The 27,411-nt window shown below is 37.5% G+C and overlaps 1 protein-coding gene across 3 annotated transcripts in view; it reads right to left on the reverse strand.

The window, feature by feature from the left end:
- Positions 1-3,000: 3,000 nt before the first annotated feature.
- Positions 3,001-27,411, reverse strand: part of LOC145779429 (uncharacterized) — a 35,489-nt gene continuing 11,078 nt past the window's right edge. Inside the window, exons 4-15 of one of the 3 annotated variants that reach the window (XM_082591017.1) lie at positions 26,197-26,248; positions 23,658-23,731; positions 23,215-23,349; positions 21,294-21,437; positions 18,718-18,787; positions 18,344-18,461; positions 17,654-17,859; positions 17,080-17,157; positions 15,932-16,076; positions 15,236-15,336; positions 5,260-6,300; positions 3,001-4,956 (exon numbers count right to left, since the gene is read on the reverse strand). In XM_082591017.1, the coding sequence (XP_082447143.1) occupies positions 4,864-4,956; positions 5,260-6,300; positions 15,236-15,336; positions 15,932-16,076; positions 17,080-17,157; positions 17,654-17,859; positions 18,344-18,461; positions 18,718-18,787; positions 21,294-21,437; positions 23,215-23,349; positions 23,658-23,731; positions 26,197-26,248 (2,257 nt within the window). In that variant the 3' untranslated portion in view covers positions 3,001-4,863. Of the gene's footprint in view, positions 4,957-5,254; positions 6,301-15,235; positions 15,337-15,931; positions 16,077-17,079; positions 17,158-17,653; positions 17,860-18,343; positions 18,462-18,717; positions 18,791-21,293; positions 21,438-23,214; positions 23,350-23,657; positions 23,732-26,196; positions 26,249-27,411 lie in introns of all 3 variants that reach the window. The other 2 variants (XM_082591016.1, XM_082591018.1) reach the window with 2 other exon arrangements.

Below are 27,411 nucleotides of genomic sequence, written 5' to 3' on the forward strand. Positions count from 1 at the left end.
AGCGAAAATAGGCTCCAATAACAGGGAGAAAGAAATCAGACACCATGAAACAAACGCTTGTAATGTCCGCCCTGTTAGCTCAGTGGTTACCCGCCCGGCTTAAGATCGACTCTCGGGGTGTGCGCTTGAGCAACGCATTTCAGGACTGCTCTCCATTCAGCGTCACCTAGTGAATGGAATAATTCCCCAGCAACAACAATCGGAAAACTTCACTCTGCCAATCTCTGAAACTGGCCCTGTGTCAAGAGCCTCTAGAAGTAGGCTATGCAAAACTACCAGGAATAACCAATCAAGGCTTTGTCAGTTCGAGGATAAAGATTCAAAACCAACAAACCAATCAGCGAAAAAACGTTTCTATAGTAACTCATGAACAGCGTTTCCTCTAAAAAAGCAATGAGTTGGTTTTTTATCTTTTTCTATAAAACCGTCTTTGATTATTATTATTAGACAACTGTCACTTGCGGTGCTTATCAGCATGGCAAGAATTGTTGATTAACAACATTTTTGTAGTACACTGCAGTACAAAGCTAAATATTTTTCAACTGCCGGCAGCAGAGATACCTATAAACTAGTACTTCTGACATTTATTATGTTATTACAATAAGTTCAATCGACTTAGTGTCGAAGTCTGTGTAACATTACACTAGTATTAGTAAGCTCCTACTTATTCCTTGTCGTTTGCAATTAATTTTGACAAAGTAAGTTAATTGAAAAGATAGAAGTCATTTACATTTGCACAACGTTGGAAATAGTAGCAGTGAAGATGCAAGTCGTTTGCATTTGCATAACGTTATAATTAACTAATTTACTTGGTCGATATGCGTTGTATTTAATGTGCTGGCGTTATTTTATCGTAGAACTTTACATATTTCTTGATTTTGCAATTGTTTTTTTAACAACGTACGGTAACTGAAGATGCAAGTCGTTTACACATGCGAAACGTTAGAAATAAAAACAGAGAAGATGTCAGGCTTTGAAAATAGCTTAGAAAAGCAATGGCTTTTATCGCGACAACGTTGTACCTTCATTTGGCGCCTCGTATTTTCGCATCCCTCAATAGCTTAGGTATCCCTGCCGCAAGCATAGCCTATAGTACAGTAGAACTCGGTTAATCCGGATTCGATTTGACCGGCGATTCCATCCGGATTAAGCGGAGATCCGGATTAACCGATGACGGTTCTATCAAGCCTGACGTTACCTAGATAGAAGGGTATCGGCAAAAATCATCGAAATTGAACGCATTAGTGTGGTCATCTGCCAATTCCGAGACGCGCGATCACCACATTAGCGATAGAATTCTTTTGAAATGCAGTATGCATGTAAAACAAATGTATTTGTAGACTCTGCGTCTAACGCAAGAACACACTGGCAAAAGTTATAATGTATCTTCAGACATGCGTGTCGGAATAATCTGTAGTCAATCAAAACTTTTGAAAACAGTTACGGAAGACGAGTTTCTATGGAAAACTTACAAAAAATCACGGTCATACAACCCAGACAGCAAAATCCGTCATTTTTACATTGCTGTGACGTCTGCGGACATTGAACCAATGTAAAAATGACAGATTTTGCTGTCTGGGAAAGTCTTCTATTGGAAAAACGTCACCGACGTACCGTGGAAAATTCCACCGACATCTTTTCAAGTTACAGTACGAGTTTGGGCATTTGCGCACGAATTTTGCGTTAGGAGGGATTACTGTTCATGAAAGGAAGAAATCCGTAATAATTTATTGCGTCACATTAACGGAACAGTAGATAAGAAATTTCTCGCAATAAGCCATGTTACGTCTTAGCATAAAATGGCAAAACTGTCGGGCAAATCCGGATAAAGCGATAGAGAAAGCGCAACTTTTGTCCGGAATAGGCGAAGATCCGGATTAAATAATCCGGATAATCCGAAGCTGTTTCTCAAGAAAAAGATTACACATCATTTGTACTTTCAGTTTTATCCGGATTAGGCGAAGATCCGGATTAACCGAGTTCTACTGTAATTCCCCTTTGTACGCGTTTTGATCAAACACTGGGACAGTGTGGCTGGACATCGTATTGGAATAACTTTAAGCGACCCCCCTCTAGAACAATCTGATTAGTCGGTCGCTGGAATCTTACGCAAAGCGAAAATATGCTTCCCGGAAAGTATTTTTTGTCTTCATGCTTTTTAACTCCTTTAACCAAGCAAAGTATTTTTGGTTATACTTGTAGCCTACGCTGATATCTTCTGCGGGCGCTTATAACAGCGTGGCGGGCCGCATGCGGCGCGCCAGTTGGTGACCCCTGAACTAGGCTATTTGAGTAAGCAGTGTTTATATTCGAATATTGCATCTTTTTGTTTAGTTTTTTAGGACATAAAAACCTTTTCAGGCTCTTAATCCCTATCTATGCATGCTCAATGTCGCCGAGGTGAATAAAATGGGGTGGAGCGAGCGAAGCGAGAAATTTTACAAAAATGGAAAAAAAATACATCTTAAATGTTACCGGTAGGCCTAAATGTGAAATTACAAGCCGAAAAATGCTGAACAAACAAAAAATATAAGTGGGCATCACATAGCCAGGCCCCGCCGCCCCAGTCGGGGGTTTGGAAAGTAAGTAAGTACATACGGCCTCACATGATTTAAGCTATTGAATATCGATATTTTAGAGCTTGTCATCGTGTGAGCCTCTGGGTCTGTTCTTTTACCACCCAGATTCGCGATGTTCCCAGACTACATTGGAAGGCTACTAGAGAGCATTCAGTCTTTGGTTTCATCATCCAAGACGTGCAGACTTTCCACTCCGTTAGGTGGCTTGAAGATGGTACAGTCATTGATGACGTGGTCTGCGGTCTGTTCTTCGGCACCACATTAACAGAAGGAAGAGGCCATTCCCCATTGGTGCATGGTCAAGGGGAAAGTCCGACGCCCGTACGGAGACGTTTGAGGCGCTTTTGTAGCTGAAATTTTATTTTTTAAACAGCTAAAAACCATTAAACAGACTAAAATGAACAGCCCCCAATCAGCCGTGTCCTACCGAAACAAGTTTTATTCAAAATAAAATAAAACGCTATGACAAAATTTGCCTAAATCGCTGCATTAAACAAATCGGTCTCTAAGTCCTTCATCAAAGGGGATAATCAAACCGAAACTGAATTATGCTGATGTAGCCTAAACCAGTGGTTCTTGACCTTTCAACACAGCCGGACCGGTAAAAATACAAAAAATCTTTTTGCTATCCGGTCATCAGAGTATTGAAGGCACGATTATGCACGGAGAGGTGCGCTATGAAATTAAAAAAAACTTGCAAAGCTAATCTCAAATATTCAGTGTGCCAATCTAGATTTTTGTGGAATTAAGTTTTAGATAAATTTTTTCATGGCCACATGATTTTAAAAGCGCACGTTTGACAAAGTTTTGCCTGGTCTTGTACAGTATAGCCTAGTCTTTCAGGGAAATTTCGAATATCCGTCCGTGGTGTCCCCACCGTACCATTCAGTAGGTGTCTATACCTGTGCAATACACGTGGCACTTTTTACTTAATACTTTTCAAAGCACTGGAAACGGTTAATTAAATTGTTGACTGCTTAGGTGAGCAAGGTGCTTTATCTCGGAATTTTGTATAATTTTTTTCTCCATTTTTAAGAGGTAAAAATTTCACACTTTTTACATATAGCCTATCTGGGATATTGTTGAAAACTCGCGACTCCCATGCCGCTAGTTGGGCCAATGAAATGTGATAGAGCTAGCAAAGCGAGAGAGAAATTTTTTGAAAAACGGATTTTGGACGGGGTAAGCTACACGGCCAAGTGCTTCCTGGATCCGCTACTGCTTGTAGGATCAGTTTGAACAACACCACTGCGAGAGATACGATTGAAATAAGCCCAGCCTCACAGGAGAAAATATTAGAAATGCGATAGAGTCGTACCAACAGAAGCAAAATGCCAAAACAAGCAAAAAGTATTTCATCGAACAAACTGAACAAATAAAGCCAACGTTTTGACGGACAGCGGTTATGAACCACTGACCCAAACTATGTTGGAGGCTTGGGACATTGTAATGTATAGCTCACGCTATTCTGAACGAGATGAGCCATGGCCACCTGGAGATGCGGCCTGATTTGTCACATTTTGCAGATTTTGATTACAGCTACTGCTAGTGCTTGACTGAAATTTTTTGAGATGTTTTTACTTTTTACGGTTTCCTAATGATATACAACTTTTTTGTTGCCTTGCGGAAGCAGTAGCAAATGAGAAAAACTAAGTTGAAAAACACAAAATCAGACTGTTATTGAAAATTAACAGTCTGACTAAAATCTTCGAAACCAAATTTTCTTTGTTTTTCAACATGTGAAGATGTTAAAACCTATTGTGTCATCTGGGGAAAAGAATAAAGAAAGCGTAAAAATCTAATGTTTAGAAAAATTTATTTAAACGTTTGCCCAAAGTTAGAAAAACCTGGAAATTTCTGCAAAATGTGACAAATCAGGCCGTATCTTTAGGTGGCCTTGGATGAGCAAAATGTGTTTGGAATAGCTGTTAATACGCAGGAGAAGGATGGTAACTTATGTTTTCAAGACGCGCTGTATGATGCATTTGTTTTTGTTGATGTAAAAAAGTAAGATAGTAATTGAGACGACAAAACTAGGTAGACAACTTAAGGTTATGGTAATATGTTTAATAGTTCAAACACAAAATAATATGTTTTACTGAAAACCTGCTTCCTCTGCAACTTCAAGGGTTAGGATATTGGCGCAGATAAAACAATAAATTGCAGCTATGCAATGCATTCTGATACCAAGCAAAAACCGATAAAAAAAAAGCTTTGATGAACGTTTAACAATATCGGATAGTTTTATTTATCATCACTAGCACAGTCTGGACTACGGTAGTGATTAGGCTTTAATCATCAAGGCAGTTTGTTCGCTCTTTGGTTGAGGAGTTGGGCCAGCTTGATGAATATCTACTGACGATATGTCTGGGACGACCTGAACAAAAATTGGACAGCATTACAATTGCTACCGTAAAAAACTAAGGACATTATTAAATTTTTAACTTAGAAATCATAATTGAAAATCAATTGTTTTCAATAAACGGTGCTGATTTTTTCCAGGTGTTTTGTCGACTTTATAATTTAAAAACGTATCTTAAAAAGTATCAATTGTTAAATAATTGAGTTTTTTATGATTGACAGTTTAGAGCGATTCATGGTGTGAAGTGTCAACGTAAGATATCCCTGATGAAATAGTTTAAAAAAATCAGGCAAATGTAAGATCAAACTGACACCTTACGGTTAAAGATTTAGAACTGCTTTCCACTTCAGTAGGTTCGCTGACGGTGAAGGTATTATCGCTTGGAGTGTCAGAACTCTTTTCCAAATCGTCACTGTCGTCTTCAAACTTCGCCGCATCATTATTTTTCGAGATATGAACACTTTCAGTCTCCGGTTGTGAAGAGTTTTGTAAATTTGTTTTTTCTTCGTTTGACTTCTTTTCTACTAAGAGCTGTGATTTTTCATCTTCTTTTTCTTCTAAAGAGATAAGCGAAGCTGGGGACTGATGTAGTGAAACGTGTTCTTGTGAATTTATCGCCGATTGGTCTTCGAATTGTTCTTCTTCTACTTCGTTGTCAAGATGAGCTGACGCTTCCCGAGAATCCTCCTCTTCAGTTTCACCATCCTCGTTTGATGTAGCCTCTAGAACACTAACTTCTCCTTCTTCCACTTCGGTTTCAACAAGAGCTGACGTCTCCCGAGAATCCTCCTCTTCAGTTTCACCATCCTCGTTTGATGTAGCCTCTAGAACACTAACTTCTCCTTCCTCCACTTCGGTTTCAATATGAGCTGACGTCTCCCGAGAATCCTCTTCTTCAGTTGCACCATCCTCGTTTGATGTAGCCTCTAGAACACTAACTTCTCCTTCCTCCACTTCGGTTTCAATATGAGCTGACGTCTCCCGAGAATCCTCCTCTTCAGTTGCACCATCCTCGTTTGATGTAGCCTCTAGAACACTAACTTCTCCTTCCTCTACTTCGTTTTCAAGATCAGCTGACGTCTCCCGAGAATCCTCCTCTTCAGTTGCACCATCTTCGTTTGATGTAGCCTCTAGAACACTAACTTCTCCTTCCTCCACTTCGTTTTCAAGATGAGCTGACGTCTCCTGAGAATCCTCCTCTTCAGCATCATCGTTTGACGTAGTTTCTAGAACACTAAATTCTTCATTTCCAATAAGGGTTTGAGGATCTCCCTCGGGCACGAATTCTGTTGTAATTTGAGATTCGTTCAAATTTGTTGAAAGAGTTTTCGTTATATCACTTCCATTCATTTCATCTTCCTGAAAAACAAGACCATTTCAGTTTTCCTCAGGCCTACACACAGCTTTTGACCAGAGAAACACAACGTCTAGTAAAATGTTCTACACAGGTAAATAAGGCTACATGATTTAAAATGCTTAGTTTTGACGTTTCCGAGGTGATTCAATCAAAAACAATATTTTATCTTAATGGCATACTAAATGAAAATTTCAAACGGGAATTAAGCATTAAAATGAGTAAACTGAACATTCAAGAATACATTTCAAAAAAAATTACCGAAAAAAATTTGTTTTTAATGGCGCTGGTAAGGCCCAAAGTCCAATGTTTCATTTATTTTCATTTTTTTCAAAATAACCAAAAAGCGCAAATACTGCTCGAGAATACGTCACTAAAGACAGCAATAACAAAAGCCACGTTACCACATCTGATGTTTTGAGCAAACTGTCTGATGTTTTGATGTTGAAATGTGTTGTTTTGATGTACATGCATACATAGCCTACAGTCAAATCGCCCGCAGTAACAATTATTGCGAGATTAGCTGATTGCTATAGTATTTAGTGACGTAACTGTACAGTCGCACGCTTCGCTGCTCAGGCCAATTTTGTTTTGAAAGCTCTGACAAAAGCACGCGCGCAATGGTGGTCAGACCGCAATGGGGCAAAATTTTATTGAAAATCGTTTTATGGTAGCATGTTAAACACAAAGAACGTGGAAAATCGCAAAGTCAGGTTTTTCCTTTAGTATCCCTTTAAGAAAACCGTCTTCATTAGCCCATTATCAACTGGTCAATAACAAGACAACTTACCTTGTTCAGTGACAATTGGGGAAAAATGACAAACAAATGAAAAATAAAGTGAGCTGGGAATATCAATCAGCATGAACAACTCAAAAGCATTGCTCAATGGAAAAGTTATCGCATATTTACGTAGGCTACAGTTAACGTCCAATAAAAAGTTTAAAACCATAAGCGGCCAAATCTACATTGAAACAAGTAGAAACCTGCATCATTCAACTGTGACACCAACATCAGTTCATAGGCCTACGTCGACAAAGAATAAGAAAATATAAAAGAAATATTAGCAACAGGTCATTCGCAACTTGAAGCAGAAACTTAAACCCTTAAGTTAACCAATTGCTGAAGTGAAAAACGACGAAACTCTTTACAAACGAGGTCTACTCCTATGTCTCAAAGAAATGTATGACATAAGTGTCCCTCGGTCATTCGCAAGAAGGTACCCTACAACTCCATCTTACAACCACTAGCACATTTAGGGGGGGGGGGGATAAAGGGCGATGCCCCCCCCACTAATGATCAGGTAAAAAAAACATATATACAAATTTTGCAAAAAAAAAAAAGTTGTAGCACAAGACATAATTGCTTGGATGTTTCATCCTAGCACGGGGAGGGGGGTATACTTTTTTGCGATGAAATTTGTCAATAATATTCTGAGTTTCCAAATCAACTTCTAGTTTAATCTTGATTACAGTAAGTTAAAAATATTTAATTAAGCAAGCAATCACTTGTATACACTGCATACAGTGGCGGCTCGTCTAATGGTGTTGTGGTGCTGCAACACCACAAATAAAGACCTACACATACGTTGAATTATGCAATGGTGAATGTTAGAAGCTGTGCAGGTCTGTTGCAAGACCTAAGGGGCGATAAATAGGCTTTTTCACCAACTTTTTGGCAAGGCTTGCTCAGTTTTTGGCGAAGAAATCCGAATGTCTCGGAGAGCACCTAGACAACAACATCGACCGAGTATTCCAGCTGAAACTGGGGAGATCTATTTCAAACGAACAGTTTTTCTTCCTTTTCTTGACAATTGCATGGCACAAATTCACGAGAGATTCAATGAGCACTGCTCGTTACTTTTTAAAGTCAGCACATTTCTGCCTTCGTTGATTCATGAAGATGAGGACTGCCCAATCGACGAGATTTTCGACTTCTACCTTGAAATGCTGGATGTTGAACCAAGCAATTGCTTTGCAGCTACTATTGAATTGCGAAGATGGAGAGCAAATTGGCTTGCAGTTTCTGTGCATAAACGATCTGCGACTCTTGTGGATGCGTGTCAATAGCTGCTGAACAACTCGGCATTTATCCGATTATCCATAAATTACTTCGAATTTTTCCAGTTACAACTGCCTCCAATGAGCGATGTTTCAGTTCACTAAAGTACCTGAAAAATTATTACCGCACACCATGACCGAGCCACGTTTGGATGGTCTAGCTCAGATGTATTTAAACAAGGATATTGTACTTGAGTATGATGCAGTCATTGATACGTACATTTGCCAAGCACAGCCATCGCATTAAACTGTAGCCTAAATTGTCATTGCAAATCGCCGAGAATGTTCAAAAAGTATTCGAGGTCGGAAGGACTAACTTATTGTTTATGTTCTGAAGTGTTTCATATCTTTTGTTGATTCATTGACTGGTAAAGTAACTTACTTCTGCGGATTTGCTCTTGATTTTAGACCCCCTCCCCCCTATTTGACGGTATTCTAAAGGTTTCATCTAACCCCCTCCCCCGGTTCTGACCAATCATAATGACACTTTGGTACACCCCTCCCCCCTAAGTCAAAGGGTCAAAGAAGTCTAATTTTAACCCAAGGAGAAAAAATTTAAACCAATTAACAGCCATCCATTTTCACAAAATTTGAGCTTTATGTGTACTACCGTTGAGACTACCACGTGTGTACTACTCCGCGACCCCCATTGGCCTCCAGCCGCCAAGTCAGCCGCTACGCGGCTGACTGACACAATGTCTTGGCCTCCCCCTAAGAAGCTTTCTAAATACGCCACTGCTTACAATTAAAGCAATTTGTAACATTTGCTAATTGCAAACAAACACAAAAGCAAATAAATCGAAAGTTATATTCAAAAAAGTCTTAAATGAGCAAGCAAAAAATAGTTCGGAAGAATAGTTCGGAAAAAATAGTTCAATAAACATAAAAATGAAAAAATAGTTCAAAAGAATCATTGAAAGTTTAAGAATTATTCAACGAGAATTCCTGGAAATTAGTGACATACAATTTCCGCTTTCTGGTTTTAGACTACAAAAGTATCCTGAACTTCCAATATATGATAAAACACCGCTTTCTCGAGAAAACTTCTGCAAAATTTATTATTTTCAACTTTCCAAATAAAAGAAATTATCACTTCAAAATAAGATTCGTTATTGATTTGCAATTCCTACCCTTGTTTGTATAATAGTTTCTTTCCGGGATAAAATGATTTTTTGTATTTCAGGGCATATCCAGGAAATCACAGACCCTAGGTGCGGGTCCATTTGACCTTTCTCAAGAAAGCGCGATTTGCTTTGCTGCCCCTTTGGTCGGGCAACAACTTAATAGACTTTGCAAAAACATATTCAACTTTTTTAGGCTATTAAAAAGTTTAGCAATGAGAGCATGCATTTAGGCTGCAGTAACTATTTCATCACTGTTTGCTACAACTGTCAGTTGATGTTAAACTGAAAGCGTGTAATTCGTTGAAAGTTTCTACGACAAGTGGACAGCAAATCAGTTGTTTAATAGGCTACATTGAAAAAAATTTGACAATATTTACATTTTTACAATGTAAAAAACGACTGCTTTGCTGTCTGGGTCACGGCAACTTATAACCCTGTCCTTTGCTACGAATAAATCTTGCTTTGAAGAAAACTTAACTTTGCACTGTGGATTATTCTAGAAAAATATCACAGACGTTTATTTTACGTAGTCATCAAATTAATAAGTGTTTATTGCAAAACTCGATTAAAGGCACAGGTTTGTTATATGAATCAAGTAATAAACATATAATAGGAAGATAAATTAAAAATCACTAAGTCGGTGCATCAAGTCTACCTAGTAGCCCACCTACTAGAAGAATCAGCAAACGCTAAAACACATTCCCAAGCGAAGATAAAATCATTACAGTTTCAGCTTCATTTTCAACTCTAAAAATCGTTGCTATATCTTCTTTGCATGCAAACGTTTGCAAAAAAGGGAGATTTTGTTAATATAGGAATGCATTTGAAGTGCTAGTTAATTCAGAGGTAGGCTAATAAATTAAACCACGTAGTGTTCTGGTAAATGTTAATCAATCTTCTTCAGTCATTCTGGCAATCTTTGCATTGAATTCGACTTGTACGGTTGTTCCTTCGGGTCCTGTGTACCAAGATGAGTCTTAGATTGTTTACCACAATAGAGGTTTCGATTGCATAAACAATTAAACATACCACTATAAATTTACTGCAACAAATCAAAAAAATACATCAAGTAGCCTACGTATAGCTATCGTTTATGTCGTGAAGAAAAACCAGCAGCATTTTTAATGCCACAAGTCGACATTTTGCAAAACTTAACACGAAAGTGAGTTATGGGACCCTCGCGACTGCACAAAAAATTGATTTAAAAAAGTTGATTGCATGAGCTAACTTTATTTTTCTGAATTGAGAAACAACAAAGTCTTGTTAGAAGTGGATTAAATTGTTTTCAATACATTCCAGCAAATAGACAATGATTAGTAGCATTCAGTCCATATGGGGTAAGATCAGGGGCGTTGACAGGGGGGTTTAGATGGTACTTTTGGACCCGGGCCCGGAATATTTAAGGGGCCCGGATTTAAAAGATTCCCCGCGACTTCAAACATTATCAAGATCTTAATATAATCAAATCTAAAAAAATTGCCATCAGAGGTTATAACAGCCACTTCAGCCAAAATTTAGTTTAGTCTAGTAAAGTGATTTCCCTAACCACGAATATTTAGTTAAATATAACCCGAAACACGAATTTCAAAATAAACAAGCTAATGTTTGTTTAAACTCAAAAACTGAAATGGCACAGGTAAGAAAATTGCTATCCCTATTTCTGGACTAAAAATTAGACCAAAACCGCTTTTCAGAATGCAGTAATCATCAAATGTTTAACCCAAAAGCCTTTCCCAAATCAAATTGAAAACTTTCTGACTCTCTGCACTAACTTTGCTGTAAATTTTCTTCTGGTGAGCCTAGAATGACCAGTGAAACATCAATGGAATCAGAAAGTAATACGCTAGCGCCATGTAACAAATAAAAATTCAAAAAAGCAACCACTAAATAAAGACAGTAAATTTCGCGGCTGGGAAAATTTTAAGATTGCGCAAGATTTGTTAAACAACCTCGCTTTTGGCATATCGGGTTTGATCTATTCCTCTTAAGTTTTTACTTTGAACGGCATGTGTTTTCCTCATTTTAACCGCAACCTTTATATTCATAACATTGTCGATGAAAGGGGCCTGAAAATAAATTGGTACCGGGCCCGAGAAATCCTGTCAACGGCCCTGGGTAAGATTATATAAAAACAACTAAAGTAGGCTAAGTTTAAGGATATTGAAGGGGTTAAGAAGTGAAAAAAACTTGAAAGCAGTGCTTATTTATGTAGTAAATTAACATGCATGGTTAATGGAAAAGCTACTTGTTATTTTAGCAAGCTGCTAGTTCACATAACATATATTTGCATTCACAAAATAACGAAACATCAAAGATATACCAACTGAATACGTTTCAGCTATGAAACTGCCGGTTCTTTTAGTTTTTTCTTGTAGGTTTCATTATTTATCCGACCTGTGCTAAAACAAACCTCAAAGTGAAATGGCAGCGATAGTAGGCCATATCTAAACGTTTTCTGTGATGTTAAAAAAGCCTTCTTAGCTATGTCAATGGTTTTGTGCAAACCAATCTTCTTCTTCAACAGATTGATCATGTTTGATCAGCTGTGATCACCCATATGAACTGCCTCCATTTTTTTTTCTGTCTTTTGTTTTATTAGTGCTTCCGGCATGCTTTTTATTTAAGTAATTTGCTTGATGTTGTCAAAATATTTCATTTTTTGTCGTTTTTTCGTTCGTTTGCCTTGCACCATCCCAGTCAACATTGAATTTTCCAACAAGTTGCTTCTTGCTATGTGTCCCAAATATCTCAATTTTCTGAGGTTTATGTTGCTAACCAGACTCCATTTATCGTCTATTTGTTGGGAAACAAATTCAATTATTTTTCTTTCCATCCAGCTGATGCGTAATAGTCTTCTGTGATACCACATTTCAAAACTTTTTAATGTCACGTGTTTTGCATGTCCAAACTTCACATCCATATGTGGCAATTGGGAAAACGAGAGTTCGCAGGAATCTTAATTTTGTGTTTTTACCAATTGACCAATACACGGCTTGGCGGCACTTAGCTAAACCAAATTATGCAACTTTACTAAAACAAATGTCAATGTCAGGTTAACCAATTGCCTAGCCTATAACCTGACTGAAAGAGATAACTTGCAAAGTATTTTCAGAAAATTTGAAAAGCCACACTAAAATCTGACAAAGTATAGCCTACATTACCTGCAGGACTAAGTTAATACGCTCACCTCAACTGTAATTCTACTCTGTGACGGAATTGCTGATTTTTTTCAGAACAGATAACTTAGTCCATCGGTAAGTGAAAAAAATAAGGAGGGTAGGCCTACATTCCTTGTTTCTATGTAGGCCATGCTGGGTACTTAGGGGGCGTAGTGCTTTACAAATGAGGGAAAATCGAAAAAATTTTGCAGAAAATGTATTCATTTCACTTTACAACGATCGATAATTCCTTACAGGAAATCAAGAAAACAGAGTACACCCAAACTACTGCCTACCAACTCTCATTGATCTTCATCACCTGTTGTTGCCGTTTCACAATCTTGCATAAACTGCTCTTCCTTGTTTAAGCGACTTGATCTTGATGACAAATAAAATGAAACAACTGATCCGATCTGTAACTTATATTCCACACCTCGAAAACATATAATAGGGTGCGATATCTCTGAACTAAAAATTCCATTACGACTACAGGACAGATTTGAAAATTTTAAATACAGTTTGCTGTAGTTGTTTTAAAGCTTTGTTAGAGAGTTTGCTTTGTTGAACCATAGACATATTTATTACACAACGAAATATAACACATTTAAAAATAAACTCAGACGTTTTCGATAAGTATTTGCTTCCTCATCAGGAATTATTTTAAATGTGCAACTAAAATAAGAACTCGAAGATAAATTTGACTACGCACTATAACTGTAACGACACTCCGGACTGAAAAGCACAAACTGAACAATTGATACAAGAATGATTACTACAGCGGGAAACAGATCACATGAGGTGTAGAAGAATATTACAAACAATTAAAACACACACAAAAGAAAACCAGAGACACAGGCAAACATACCTTTTGGAAGATAGATTATTACGTTTGATTCTTAACGCTTCCATAATCTTAGTTTGAAATTCAGATCTGCCTCGAGAGATAATTTTAAATTGGTCGATCGAGATTCGAGACACTGTCAGTGCATGGCACAATGATAATTGTACAGTGACAACAGTGACAGCACTGCACAGTGAAAATGTAATTGAAACAAACGTAACAATCCGTCTCTCAGCAGGCAGTTATTTGCCAGTGGCTCTGGTTTTTCTTTTGTGTGTGTTCTAATTGTTCGTCACATGCCTCTACAGTCTACACCTCATGTGATCCGTTTCCCGTCCTATTATTTACTCGTAATCATTCTTGAACCACTTATTCAGTTTGTGCTTTTCAGTCCGGAGACGGAGTGTCGTGAAAGTGCATTTGCATAGTCAGATTTATTTCATACTTCTCATTTTATGTATATTGCAGATTTAAAATAATTCCCGATAAGGACACAAGTGCGTGTCGAAAACGTTTGAGTTCATTTTTAAATATGTTATATGTAGTTATTTTAAAAAATAAGAAATTTCAAACCAACACAACTCGAAGCAAAATATTCTACATGAAGAAAGATTCAATCATTAGCTACATGGAATCTACAAAACAACAATTACAACAAGGCAATGCAAAACTTCAAATGTCTTATTCATATGAAACCAGAGCTACCAATGTGAAGCGACCTTCTCAATCATTGTGAGAAAAGCTGTTGAACTGAAAGCACCTACTGCGTTTTCCGATAGGTTATCACCAGAGTGTAGCCTACAAACATTGGTTGGTTGGTTTTGAATCTTTATTCTCGGACCGACAAAGCCTTGATAGGTTATTCCTGGTAGTTTTGCATACTTGTACGCTTCAGCAGTAGTTTCGCATACTAGTGGCTTTTGACGCAGGGCCGGTTACCGAGATTGAAAGAGTGAAATTTCCGATTGTTGAAGTCTTGTTGGAACATTGAAAGCTTTCCTATGTTAGTAATGGAGAAGAATGGTTCACACGACTTATGTTAAAACATTCTAACTACGGCACCAGTCAGTTAATGACATGAAGACCTAGCTTCAAATATACAACGTTTTTAGATAGCGTTGCATGTATTGTATACCGCAGATATGCGATGCTCAGCGCTTTACAAGGCAGCTAAGTGCTGCATATTAACGTTTGCTTCACTGGGCTAATTTTAAGAAGTTGCTAGCATAACTACTTCACGTAAAGGAAAGTTACTGGTTGTCTTTCAAAAATAATTGTTAAATAGAAACAAAACACAAAAGAACAAAAAATGCTTCAACAACAAAAAGATAGGCTGAGGAATGAAGTGAAGTAAGGTGAACAATGCAACCAATAACAAAACAATTCAACAAACCATTGCACACATGCACGTTGCTTGAATTTGCAAATGCCATTTGCTGTATATTGTAAACAAGCTACAGCTTTCATAGCGTGTGTTCAGCTGTTCAATACCCAGTTTAATAAGTTAAGGTTTATATCCAGGTCCAAAGGTGATTAAACACTTTTACAAAATTTGAAGATAGTCGCATCTATCAAAACTCAAAACGCCACAGTTACATTTACGAGCATTGAACGTAGGCTACTGCACGTGATGCTGGAGAGTTTGTGCAACACTACGGCTGGATGAAGATGAGGCAAGATAAGAAACAACATGCTTTCTGTCGTGAGTTTGAACGAAATAATGTTGAAGCACAAGTTTAGGCATGAGTGGTTCACTTACTGACACCTTTTCCGACGTTGGGGTTGAGGTAGAAGCAGTGGATTGAGTATCGTTTTGATTTTCCATTTCTGATGCATTCGACGTCGCGTTTTCTGTGGAAGCTGAAAATTGGGTCGAAAATGATTCATTTGGGGATGGGTTAGTCCGATTACAGCTTGGGGTGTTGTTAGAAGAGTAAGAATACGCTGAAGGTATGTGCAAAGGCATCGCTTTCTTAGAAACTGAGAATAACGGAACGGCTACTTTTATGACGTCTGCAGCATATCAAATTGATAAGCAGGTGGTTTATATGTGAATGGTTGAAAGTAGGAACAAAATTACGGGACAGTGTTAAATGGTATGATCAATCACGCATTTGATTAAAGGAGAATGGGAAATAAACAAAGTTATGTATTGTAAATATTTTACTGTACTGGTAACAAAAAAGTATGCAGTCAGTCATCTATCTCTATATTAACAACATGCCTAAAAAGAGAGCGACCTATATTTGAAAGCGTTGCTACAATCGGTTGCGCTCACAGCATAAATAATAACTATGTTGCTTTCTCTGGTAAAAAACTCTTTCAACCTGGAGTTTACAACCTGCGTAGCAAAACCTACAGTAAGTTATTTAGTTTCCTGTAGTTTTGTGTGACACGGTGAAAACATTGTTTATATGTGGCATTCAGACCAAAGGCAGTAGCCTACGTAGCCTACCTTCTTCCAGATCCGTCGTTAGCGGTTCTTTTGCACTAGTATCTTCTACAGAGTCCAAATGTTGATCAACCGTGCTTTTTACAAGAGACCGTTCACTTGAAGGCAAATCTGGATCGATGACTTCGCTTTCACCGTCAGTTAACTTCTGCAAACATTGAAGAGAAATTGCAACAAAAATTCCAGACTTTTCCAAGGTGGTAATTGTTGTGTTACATTGATTTTCTGTTTTTATTTATTCTTCTTCTTATTCTCATAAACCTCTAGGGCAGAGGATAGCCTATTGTTTTGTTTAACATCGACATAAGGACACACGTAACTAACTTTAGATTTCCTTACTGCGATTGTGCTGCTCAGTGAATAACATTCCCTCTGATTGCTAATCACTCTGTAGTTGTAGACGCTTGATGGATTTGATTTACCAGTAGGTCTACTTAAAATTACGTATTAAAAAGAAGTTGCTATTATTTGTTCTAGGGCCTAGATGGTTTGGTTTATGATTCACAGTAAGTAGATAATGGGCCATTCACAACAGTATAAAGAAGGCACAAGGTGTAAGATGAAAAGTTCACTGACAGTGCAACCTCTACGACACCACGACAATGCAGTTTGTTAACAATTTTGACTTCGTAAACAATTTTGACAAGTCAAAAAATAATTGCCCTAATTATTACAAATAGATTTTTTATATTTTTTGCCGGATTTTCAGGGGTCAATGAGAGCCGCAAGAAGGCTAGCTTGGAGCCGCATGCGGCTCTAAGAGCCGCGGTTGGGAATCACTGTTCTAGGCTATCTCTTTCGCGCACCACTGGTTCGTGTTTGCACCACTGCATCCGGAAAGCCTGGATTCGATTCCAAGTCGTACGTTGTCCAACACACAAAAAGTGGTAACGGTTGAGTAAAGGCAGCTCAAGCAGGTATAGATTATGATGTAATAGTGTGGATAAAATACCACATCAAAAACATACCATCATTAAAAATACTCAGCTGTTGTGGACCGACTCAACATCAAGCCTGCATCACTATTATTTTTACTCATTACCACAACTCTGGTGTCACTTTGCTTACATGCCAGTGTCTTTGTTAAACATTCGTCTTTTTCTTACTTTGAACCTCCTTATATAATGCAAGGATACATAACAAAATCTCACCTGACGTTCGGAGACGTCATCATCAGAAATCTTCTGATCCGAAGGAAGGTGTTCTTCCTCCACTTCGTCTGCAGGCCGCTTCAACAGAAAAAAGTTTAAATTTAAAAAATAACTGTCAATGCACCTCCCTTATAGTAGACACTCAGCTTCTGGAGGTTTTAAGAAAGGACAGCGCAGTGGTGGAATCGTTGGTTGAAGTTAAACGAAGGATAACATCAATGTTTTTATGTCTAAACACTGAGTTTGTGAACTCAGTGTTCACAAAACACACTGCTATAATGCTTATATACAGTAAATGCAATGCTATAGCACTGTAAATGGGAGCCCATTACATTCAAATTACATTTCATACATGAATTTCTCTTCCTCCATTGTAAGAAAGAGGCTATCACCAATCCACTTGCATTTTGAGTGTCTTAATCCTCAATTCCGATTTTCCGACGATGTCAGTTGTTGTGACAAAACTTAATGTCTCCTAGTTAGATCGCATTGTGTTTCAACAAAATTCTGTTGGCACGACAAGTGTTGGGTGTAGCTGAACAATGACAACAAGTGATTATTCATTATCTCTAACCTGGTCTATTGGAAGATCTAGTTTGGTTTCTTCGTCTTCTTCTACTTCATCAGCTTTGATATGGCTTGAAGTCACCCTGAATACTCCATCATTTTCCTCTGAAGATGGATGAACATCTGACGTTGCTGTTGCTTCTCGACCACCGACTCGCTTCACTTTTACTGGTTTTGCATGGAACACCGATTCTCCTTCGTGTTTAGGTGGTCCTAGTGTGCAGTGCATTGAATTCGAGTTAAAGTTTTAATCCGACATTTAAGAATTTTGTCTCAGGATTACAATTATTGTAAAAATGAATTTGTAATAATTTTTTTGGGTCGCTACAGCGGTATGAGACAGTAATAGGAGAGAGGAAGTGACATACTTTGCTGAACTATGGTCCAAGAGTCAAGCAATTTTATCTAAAACTGTTGACACAGTTAATACTGTTCGTGACGTGCTTAATCTAATAACCCGATATTCTCAGTCGTCTTTGGTCATGCTTATCGATGTCTAAATTACTAAATACTGTATGCCTACAAGGATGTGGCACGGTCGCAACATCTTGATATATTGCACTAAAATCAGACAAGCTATATAAAATAAACTTGAAAAAATACAAGAATCTACGTCGAAACGCGAATGTAAATTTTCTCTGCCGAATAGGTCACGTGTTGATCTTAATGCATGCAATGCTTTCAAATCACAGCCAACCTGGAGACTTTTGAGATCGGTTGGTTTTCATCTTGATGGGACGATACCCGGTGGCTGCACTGGCCTTCATAACAATTGTCTCTTCTTCCTGCTCTTTTTGCCTCTTCTTTTGTGCAAACTGTTCAACAAAGTATAAACAAGGTATAGGGTACAAGAACTTTTGAAAATAGCCTACAGCATTTTTACTGTATTGTGCCTTGTTAATCGAGTGCATTATTTAAACGATGAAATGAAACTAAGTACGTTATTCATTCACATTGCCATTCATCCTACAATAGAAACTCGACATGTAGATGGGGTAAAAACAGAAGGATGGAAAAGCCGCAGTTTGACGTCTTCTAGCATAAGGTCAAAGTGAAGTTACCTAATCTTACCATTTTCGTGTAGCTTTCTCCTTGGGTTTTTGACTTTGATGTTTTTTGAATAGGCGGTAATGGTTGACGACTTCTGAACAAATATACTTTAATATTAAAAAAAAAACAGGCAAAAAGAAACGTTCAAAGTAACCAAACAGTTATTGACTTTTTCCAAAAACGGACAGGAGATTTAAATACTTTTGCAGTCGACAGTGCCGAGTAGATATTGCGCTTGGCAAACATCCGCGGCTCTACTGTAATTGAACACATCTATGGATGCTGCTATCCTCAGCCATCATGGGTAACTTTAGAGAGTGTTGTATTGACATGGCTGTGCACAGCGCTTCTGGGCCATAAGTCAGAACTACGACTACCACTAGAATTCACAAAATCAAGAAGGAAGGAAGTAAAAAGCATCTTGTTTGGATTTCCAAAAAAAACAAAAAAACGCAATGATTGCTTCGTAGTTCGCGCTGTGTAAAGAAAAATGCAGGACGAGAACATTCCAACAAGCTCGTCTTTCTTAAAGTGCCTCTGACAGGAAAATAAATTCGCTAAATTTATCTAAGATACCAAAAAGATGACACTAACAAACTTTTCTGACCAGCAAATCGTAAAAAATATCAACAGGCTACTAAGTTACACGCTTGCAAACTTTCGTTGACATCGGCGAATCTGGCACTCATTCAATTGCGAAAATAAAAACGGCAACACCTCTGTGACGTCACAGTAAGCGGGAAGGATACATTCTTTCTCTGTGATGACTTGGTAAAGTATGGTACGGCTACTGCAAAGCGTGAATGTGTGGGGCTCTGTTGATCTAAAGCATGCGCAAATTAAGAATTACCGAAATGAAAAAGTGAACTTATTATTACTATCAGGTTTCGATCAAATAGGTTGAGTTTACTTTTATCAAACAGCATCTCAATTCAATTGAAATTGCAGTTTCATAGGGCTACAACTTTCATACTTTTTTATTTGTCCTAATCTGGCTATAGCCATTTGCAGTGTAACAACGGTATTTCACAAACAGCATCTTTGATTTATGGTTGAGGCAATGCCTACAAATTGCTGTTTATGTGACATTGTCAGTGACAAAGACCGTGTGCTTTCTTTTCCCACTTTCCCACAAAACAAGATACTGAGAAGAAAATGATCAAAGTTTTCTTCAAGTGTTCGAAAGTGGGATGGGCCATACAAAACTAGTCGTATATGTTCACTTCCCTGAAGATGATTTTGTTAATACCACTAAAGTAAAAATGCCTACAGGCATGAGTTGGAGTGTATACTACAAGGTGATGCTCTCGGAAGCAACAATGGGATTGTGATGCCGTCATGCATTGTTTGGCGAATCCGAAACAATTTTCCAGATCCAGATGGCCGTTACACAGGATTTCAATGGCCAACTGAAGGCACATTATGAGAGAGAGAAAGAACTTTTATTTATTTTTGAATACTGATGATGAATTAAATATGAATGATGATTCGTACGATTTCTTCATTTTTCACTTAAAGTATACTTTAGGTTTTGTAGGAACGTATCCAGTACAGTTTTATTAAACTGCAAAAAACAATAAATCTTCGAAAAAAGCAACCGCTTGTACCAACTCCGACCAAACTGTGATCCACCAATTACATCTAGGAAGCGTTGGTTTCATCCGTTGCTAACAACGTCCACTTAGGATGACGTAATACCACCAAAGTCGTCCCAGAGCAGTGAAATATAGAGTTTCGCCTGTGGTGGCGCTGCGGAGCAGTCGTTTGATTAAATTACGCCCTAACCAGTCGAGCTACGAGGTTAAGATTAAAAAGTTCGCTAAGTGTAATTCTGCGCTAGGAAATGCTTTAAAAAGTTACTATACTTGGATCCCACCTGTCAGGGGCACTTTAAAACAATGATAGTGGCCGCTTTAACTATATAGTGATTGGCGATGGCATCACCGACCAACAAAGATTTTATTACACGTTGCACAAGCGTTCAGCTACATCATGGATGTAAATACCGCAGTGGTGACCATCTCACAGTATTGTTGATCTAACGTTAATTATACTTCCTACTGAGTCTGTAGCCTGCTGCTGTTAAAAAATGAAGCAATTCTCTGTGGCCAGTCACGATTTGAAAAAAAAATCCCGATTAATCACAATTAATCTCGTAGAATCTAGATTGATTGGTCAGAAATCAAGCACAACCGGTGGTTTAGAATGAAAACAGCTGCTGTTTGACTCGAAGGCGAGACAAAAGCTTACATCTATATGTGTCCATCACTCATCAGACATTGTGTTAAACAAGTCATAAAAAATGTGCGCCATTAACTATAACCTCAGAAGATAACTGGACTAATGCTGCAGAAAAAGTTTCTAGCGCTTGTGAAAATAACCGAATAAAACTCTGTGCAATATCTTTGTTGCTGATCATTCCCGAAGGAGTGCTGCTTGTGCAAGAGCAAGACGAAAGCTTGTTTTGCAGGTTGCCATTGCTAATGCCATGCGCTTACAGAAGTGTCACTAAGCTAGTGGCAATGTTCTGTTTGTTGCTACTCTCGACAATGCATAAATTGAACGTGAAAATTGCTTCACTAACCAAGTATACTCACGATTTTCGTGGCAACGGAGATTGCATTTTGTGTAGTTCGCCATACGGATACTTTTTTAGTCTTTCAGTGCCCACCGCGATGTAATAATGACCACTTTCCAATTGCGCAGGATTAAGTATCAACCGAAAATCCATATCGTATAGTCTGTGAAACGACAGCAGCTGAGTGAAAGGCATTTGGTCAGAGACAACACTCAGTCAGTTTTGTTATGAAAAATCTTAGCATTCTATAATAATTAGTGGAATGATTCATGGGGTGCTTGCACTGCAACACTTAGTACAAGTACTCTTACACAGCCAATTATGCTGCTCCAGTCTGGTGTTGCAGTGCACAACTGCACATGCTACCAGGGATCAGTGGGAGTTGGGCGATGACAACTGGTGATCATCTTCATGGTGTCATTTGAGGGTAACATCCTTGATATTTTCCAGTGGGGTGTTGTCGAGTCGTCTTCATGATGTGTATGTGGATCAGCCTCCCAAATCGCACAACACATCATTCATCACTGCATGATTTACAGACCTCAAAATAGTAATGCCAACCTTACAGAGCTTGATAGCAACACAGTCCAATGGCTGCAGTGCCTGGATGATAATAATAATGTTATGGTTTTATTTATTGTCGCTCTACAACAGCTAAGGTCTTTTAGCGACAGGGCTCATGTTTATTTTTATATCAGGTTTACGATGTTATCACATTATTACCCGACTCATTCTCACTGCGCTATGCAGGATAGAACACAATCGGTACCGTTTTTAAAGTCTTCGGTTTGACCCGACCTGGAATCGATCTCAGATCTACCAGCACCACAGTCGAAGGCGAAACCACTCGACCACTGAGCTGGTAGTGCCTGGATGAAATAATGTGACTGCTACCGCCTCATACGTAAGAAGATTAGTTTGATTACTAAGAATTTAATTAGGTAAAGACGCATTCAACCTACTCAGACAGCAAATCAGTCGTTTTTTACATTGATTCAACGCCTGCAGACGTTGAATCTGCCTTTTCTTACAATTTTTTTTACGATATGCAATGTAAAGATGATGGAATTCGCTGTCTGGGGCGCACTACTCCAGTTTGCAATCTCAGCTCGCAAAAGTTTACTTTTTCGTCGTTATTACATTGTTAGCCACTGAATACATGCAAAAACGGAAAATTACGCTGAAACGATGAGAGTATCGAAACGTTTGCAAAGAACAAAGAATCCAGACAGCAAAACAGCTGTTTTTTGCATTTGATTTACATACATTATACATTTACGTCTGCAGACGTTGAATCAATGTTAAAAACGAATGATTTGCTGTCTGGGATGCAACAATGAAATCTCGCCAGGGAATTACAATGACTATCCTTTGCCAGCTGTGCTTAATGCAAATCACGCCCGATTGAAGGAACTTATTGATGAAAACGCTTCGTCTTTGGTAGTTTACAATATTACTATCCTCACACGGCGTTATCTGGGGTGGTAAAATGATAGACCCTCGGCCCAGAGGTTCACACAACGACGACGACAGCATTGTTTTGTTTTACCAAAAGATCAATTCTGCTGAAAAGATCATCTCAGTTTGGTTTTATATCTCATCATCAAGTTTTACTTCACTATTTCTTGAAGAAAATAGGGACGATAAAAGCGAAGGTAATGCATTCTATCATATAACGTGAGTGCAGAAAAAATTGAAGTACCAATCTGTGATACAGTTCCATCAAATGACTGACACATATTGAAAGTAAATTTAAACTAAAATCATTAAAAATTCAACATGATGATGATTATACGGTAAAGCTTTGTATGAAAAAATAAATCTCGATAAAAAAAAGCAGATGAAACGTCATTGAATAAAAAAACTGTAAGATTCTGGGTGAGATTCACAATTGTTACCAAACAATGTCTCGTAGTAAAAATAGGTCCTTAAAGACATACTTTCTTACTGCTTGACCGGTTCTCAGACTAATTTTTTCGGTAATCTCCCGAAGAACAAGGTCCCACGTTTGCATGAGTCTTGGTATAATAAGCGTTCGCACGGCAGGAGCGTTGATATCACCATTTCCATAAACACTAATATTAAAAAAAGGTATAGTTTAGATATCAGCTAAGCCAAATATGCCAAACTTAATAGACTATTAGTTTACTTGTCTTAAAATGTCAAGTTATTTTCGAGTTAATGACAACCGTATAATTCAGAATTTTCAACGACTTAATTTGATAGGATTCAAAACCGTAAAGTTAAATGTCATTTTTTTTTGTATCCAGGCTTACACCTGGTGGTTGAAGTGGACGGGAAGGCAAGGAAGCCAATCTTCGTGTCCACCTTCAGGCATGCCTTGAAGTGTTTTGCCAAAGACACAATTCTTTCAGACACTTACTAAATCTGACAAGGACCTTTGGTGTGTTTACGCCATCTTGCGGAAACGTTTATTCTGGAGTTACGAAGTTTGATCTGAAATACAAAAATAAAACGAATTGTTTCATCACTTTCATCATTTTAGTTTTAATTTTATCAGCGTAGAAGCGAAGAATCTCAGTTGCTGGTTTGCTGTAATCATGTGAAAAACGGTAAATTCTACAGCATGTGCAAAGAAAGCAACAAGCTTTCAAAACCAGGTGATTTTCTTGTTAAAATGTTATCCAACGAAGTGGGCAGTGGTGATAAAGTTAAATTGTTTCAATCAGATATATATAAAAAAGATGTACGAGTCAAAACTTAATTGCATAAACTGAAGAAGTTTAAAAAAAAAACAAATATCTGGAACAGTAAAATTCGTTTGTTGAAAAAGTCAAAAAAAAGCAAACTCAAGCATGATAGGACGACAAAGGACAACCCTTGGTATTGAGTGATTGAGTGGACACTAGAACACACTTAAATGGTAGTGCACGCGTGCCTTGACCAGTAGTTACTCACACTTCTTTGTATTTTGGAAGCTCATCGCGTGGACTAAATTATCAGAAGTGTCTACTTCGAAGAAAACGCCGAATAATGGTAATTTAGACACTTTAAAGGGAAAATTCTTAGATCTTCCCTATTTCAATTTTACAGTCTAATTGTAGATTTTCAGACTTCGATGTAGTCTACACAGTACACAGTATATAATAAAGGCAGGCCATAATTAAAACACAAAAACGTGTTTCAATTTTAGACTTTATGATTAATTGATATATATTTTTTTTTAAGGAAATTGTCAATTAATGTAAGCTTATTAATGAAAGATACGCCAGCGCCCTTGCTAGAGCTTTTAAGCTCATATTGATTTGACTCTGTATGTTGAATCATGTGGGAATCAACGTAAAATGTTGTGTTTTTAACCGAAGGTATAAAAAAATCTTTCCTCAATTCGTTTATCATCGCATCTCAACAAATTTTGTAACAAAGAAAAAATAGTCAAAACACACTGCATTTTTGAAAAGTTAATTATCAACACATTCATTTCGCTTAAATTGATACATATAAAGCACAACAGCTGTAACCAACGCAACACGTCATTGTAAAAGTGAAGGCGAGCGATACAATTACACAAACAAACGACAATCATCGTGGAGCAAAAGAAACAATTGTATCTTTCGAGAGTTCTTTCTTTGTAAAATAGATTTGCAGTGGAAACAAAAAGCCGAAACAGCTCCGCTCAAAGAAACAAGTCAAAATTAGAATGTGCCGTTATTGTTTCATTACATTGTACCACTCTGTATGTGGTGAAACAGCAAGACACCACAAACCGTGTGTGTGGTCCATGCTAACACACAATGATCATTTTGTAACTGTTGCATAACCCAAGCTTTCAAAGTTACACAAAGCCAAACAAGAATTTAATTAGACTCTTGCATGGAGTTGCACCTCAGACATAGAAATTAAAATAATTTCCCTCGTGTTTGAAATTCGGAAAATTTGAAATGCTTTATGCCTCTTCAAAGTAGGCTATGTGGAATCGTCATAGCTTACCAAGCATACCATCAGGGATGTGTAATTGTGTATTTAACATTTGTTAATGGTGGGTTGAAATAAACTCCTGCTTTTATGAAGCAGCAAATTATCATATTCTGATAAATAATTTAAATCTCTATTAGCTTCAGTTGATCTATTGTCTGGAGGTATGATAAGACTAGCAATGCAATCCTTTCGAGCCACCTAGCCATATGGAATTGTAGAGTAAGCATTTTTTGTAGTTGTGCTGTTTGTTTTTTTCAAATCAAGAATCATCACAGGCTGTGGTTTATTGACCGCCTTTCGCTTTTGCAAAGGGCTCATGGAAGTGCAACGTAAGCAGCAGCAAAACTGTAATGGTGGTTAAATTAGAATAAAAGAAATTGGCCTACGTACCCTTGTAGAAAAAGTACGATTAAAGAAATTTAGTCAAAAACTGTGAACTGAAGAAAATTAGCAAGCACATAGGTTAAGTGAAAATTAACTTTTTTCGTTTGCTACGTCTTTAGCAACGTTAACTACTGCTCAGCATTAAAGCTCAATACCAATGACTTATGGAAAAACAAATATTGTGTAATAGTTATTTGATGCTTTGCTCAATTAATTTGACTTTCATCTGCTTATGATACTTTTGCTTTGTAAAGCGCTGTCAGCAACCCAAATCCACGATGGATACGGTGCAATGAAAAAACACCGATATTATTTTATTATTATTTAATACTATATGACTTCAATGAAAAAAGGTCGTCTTAGCTATATTTGAAAGTCGTACTACTGTATATGTATTGTAATTGTATGGCCAAAAATTTTCAACACAATTTTCAACAAGCAAAGTGTAATAACTTGATAGCCTAGCAAATCTTTGCAGATAAAGTTAATACTCAAATAGGCAAACAGCACACAAGTTATTCACCAATAAAATATTACGCTTATCATATGTTTCATAAAATCAAACATAAATCATTTTGCCTAAACCTAAACTAACTTACATCTAAGTAATTTCTTTTCTTTGGTTGCTTCCTTTTGCCAATTTCGTTGTATCTAAACAAATATGACTTTACTTTCATTAGCAGTTCAAATCTATTGCAAGCACTGGGACACGAGACACTTATCCTTCCAAACAGCACACCAGTCATTTTTTACAAATCAGCCATTTTTTTTTTCAAAGTAAAAAATGTCTGATTTGCCGCCTGGGTTGTTTACTATCACCGACAATTTGTTTTATCTGCTTATGTGTTGTTATATTATGTCGGACATGGGCCTACAAGTCACACAACCATCTCATCCATTAAAAGATTTAGTGTAAGAGACACGCCAGACAATAAGCTTTACATATTGTATAAAAAGGATACATTTCTTACAATTTGTGTTTCTCGGTATATCAAGGTTAATAAAAAAGGAAACAGAAAGCGTTAGCTTTTTAAAGGCGACATGTGATCACTGATCATGATATGTCGATGGTGTGCAATTAAGACTAAACACACTCTGTAACATATTTTTCGGCAGCTTTTGTTGATATATTATGTTTCCAGTCTCTTGATTTCAGATTTGAAGCTAGCGGTTTATACGTGGAAAGCTTTTCAGATTTTAGTAAATGTAATTTAGAGTAAAAAAAAGAAACGTCTTAGTTCACAAGTTTATTAAAAAACTTAAATTGTGACATTGCACATATTGCTTTGAATACTATGACACAACTTGACAAACACTGAGGAACGAAAAATCGATTTTGCCAGATCTGTTTCAGCTTATTAATTCAGAACAGGATAAATGTAATAGCAATCGATTTTTAAATAAAAATTGTTGACAAAAACAGGTCGATAATGGAAATAGTAATCGAAATTTCTTTATCCGTGGCAACACTGGTTTGGTTCAAATATCACATTTTGGCCAAACGCTTTGTGTCGATTCTATATTAAGTGATCAAAGTTTGTTGCATTATCATGGTTATTGAAATTACGAAACCTCACTGGGGTATCGCAAGGTGCAAAACACAGACCGCGCTTGTATATGTTCACCCATTTGATAACACATGCAGAATCGTACCAAAATCTTCAACAAATTTTCATTCATTTTTGCAGCTGCTTTACATCACCTGCTTTCGCTGTTACGCAGTTATCGAAGTTGAGCATTAAATTCGCCAATATCTCAGCATATTGAGAGCAGCGTTTTCTATGTTTAGTTTGCTTAATTTTTTTAAACGTATG

The sequence above is a fragment of the Aplidium turbinatum genome, chromosome 11 (genome assembly GCF_918807975.1).
Source record: "Aplidium turbinatum chromosome 11, kaAplTurb1.1, whole genome shotgun sequence".
In the NCBI taxonomy this organism is placed as follows: domain Eukaryota; kingdom Metazoa; phylum Chordata; class Ascidiacea; order Aplousobranchia; family Polyclinidae; genus Aplidium; species Aplidium turbinatum.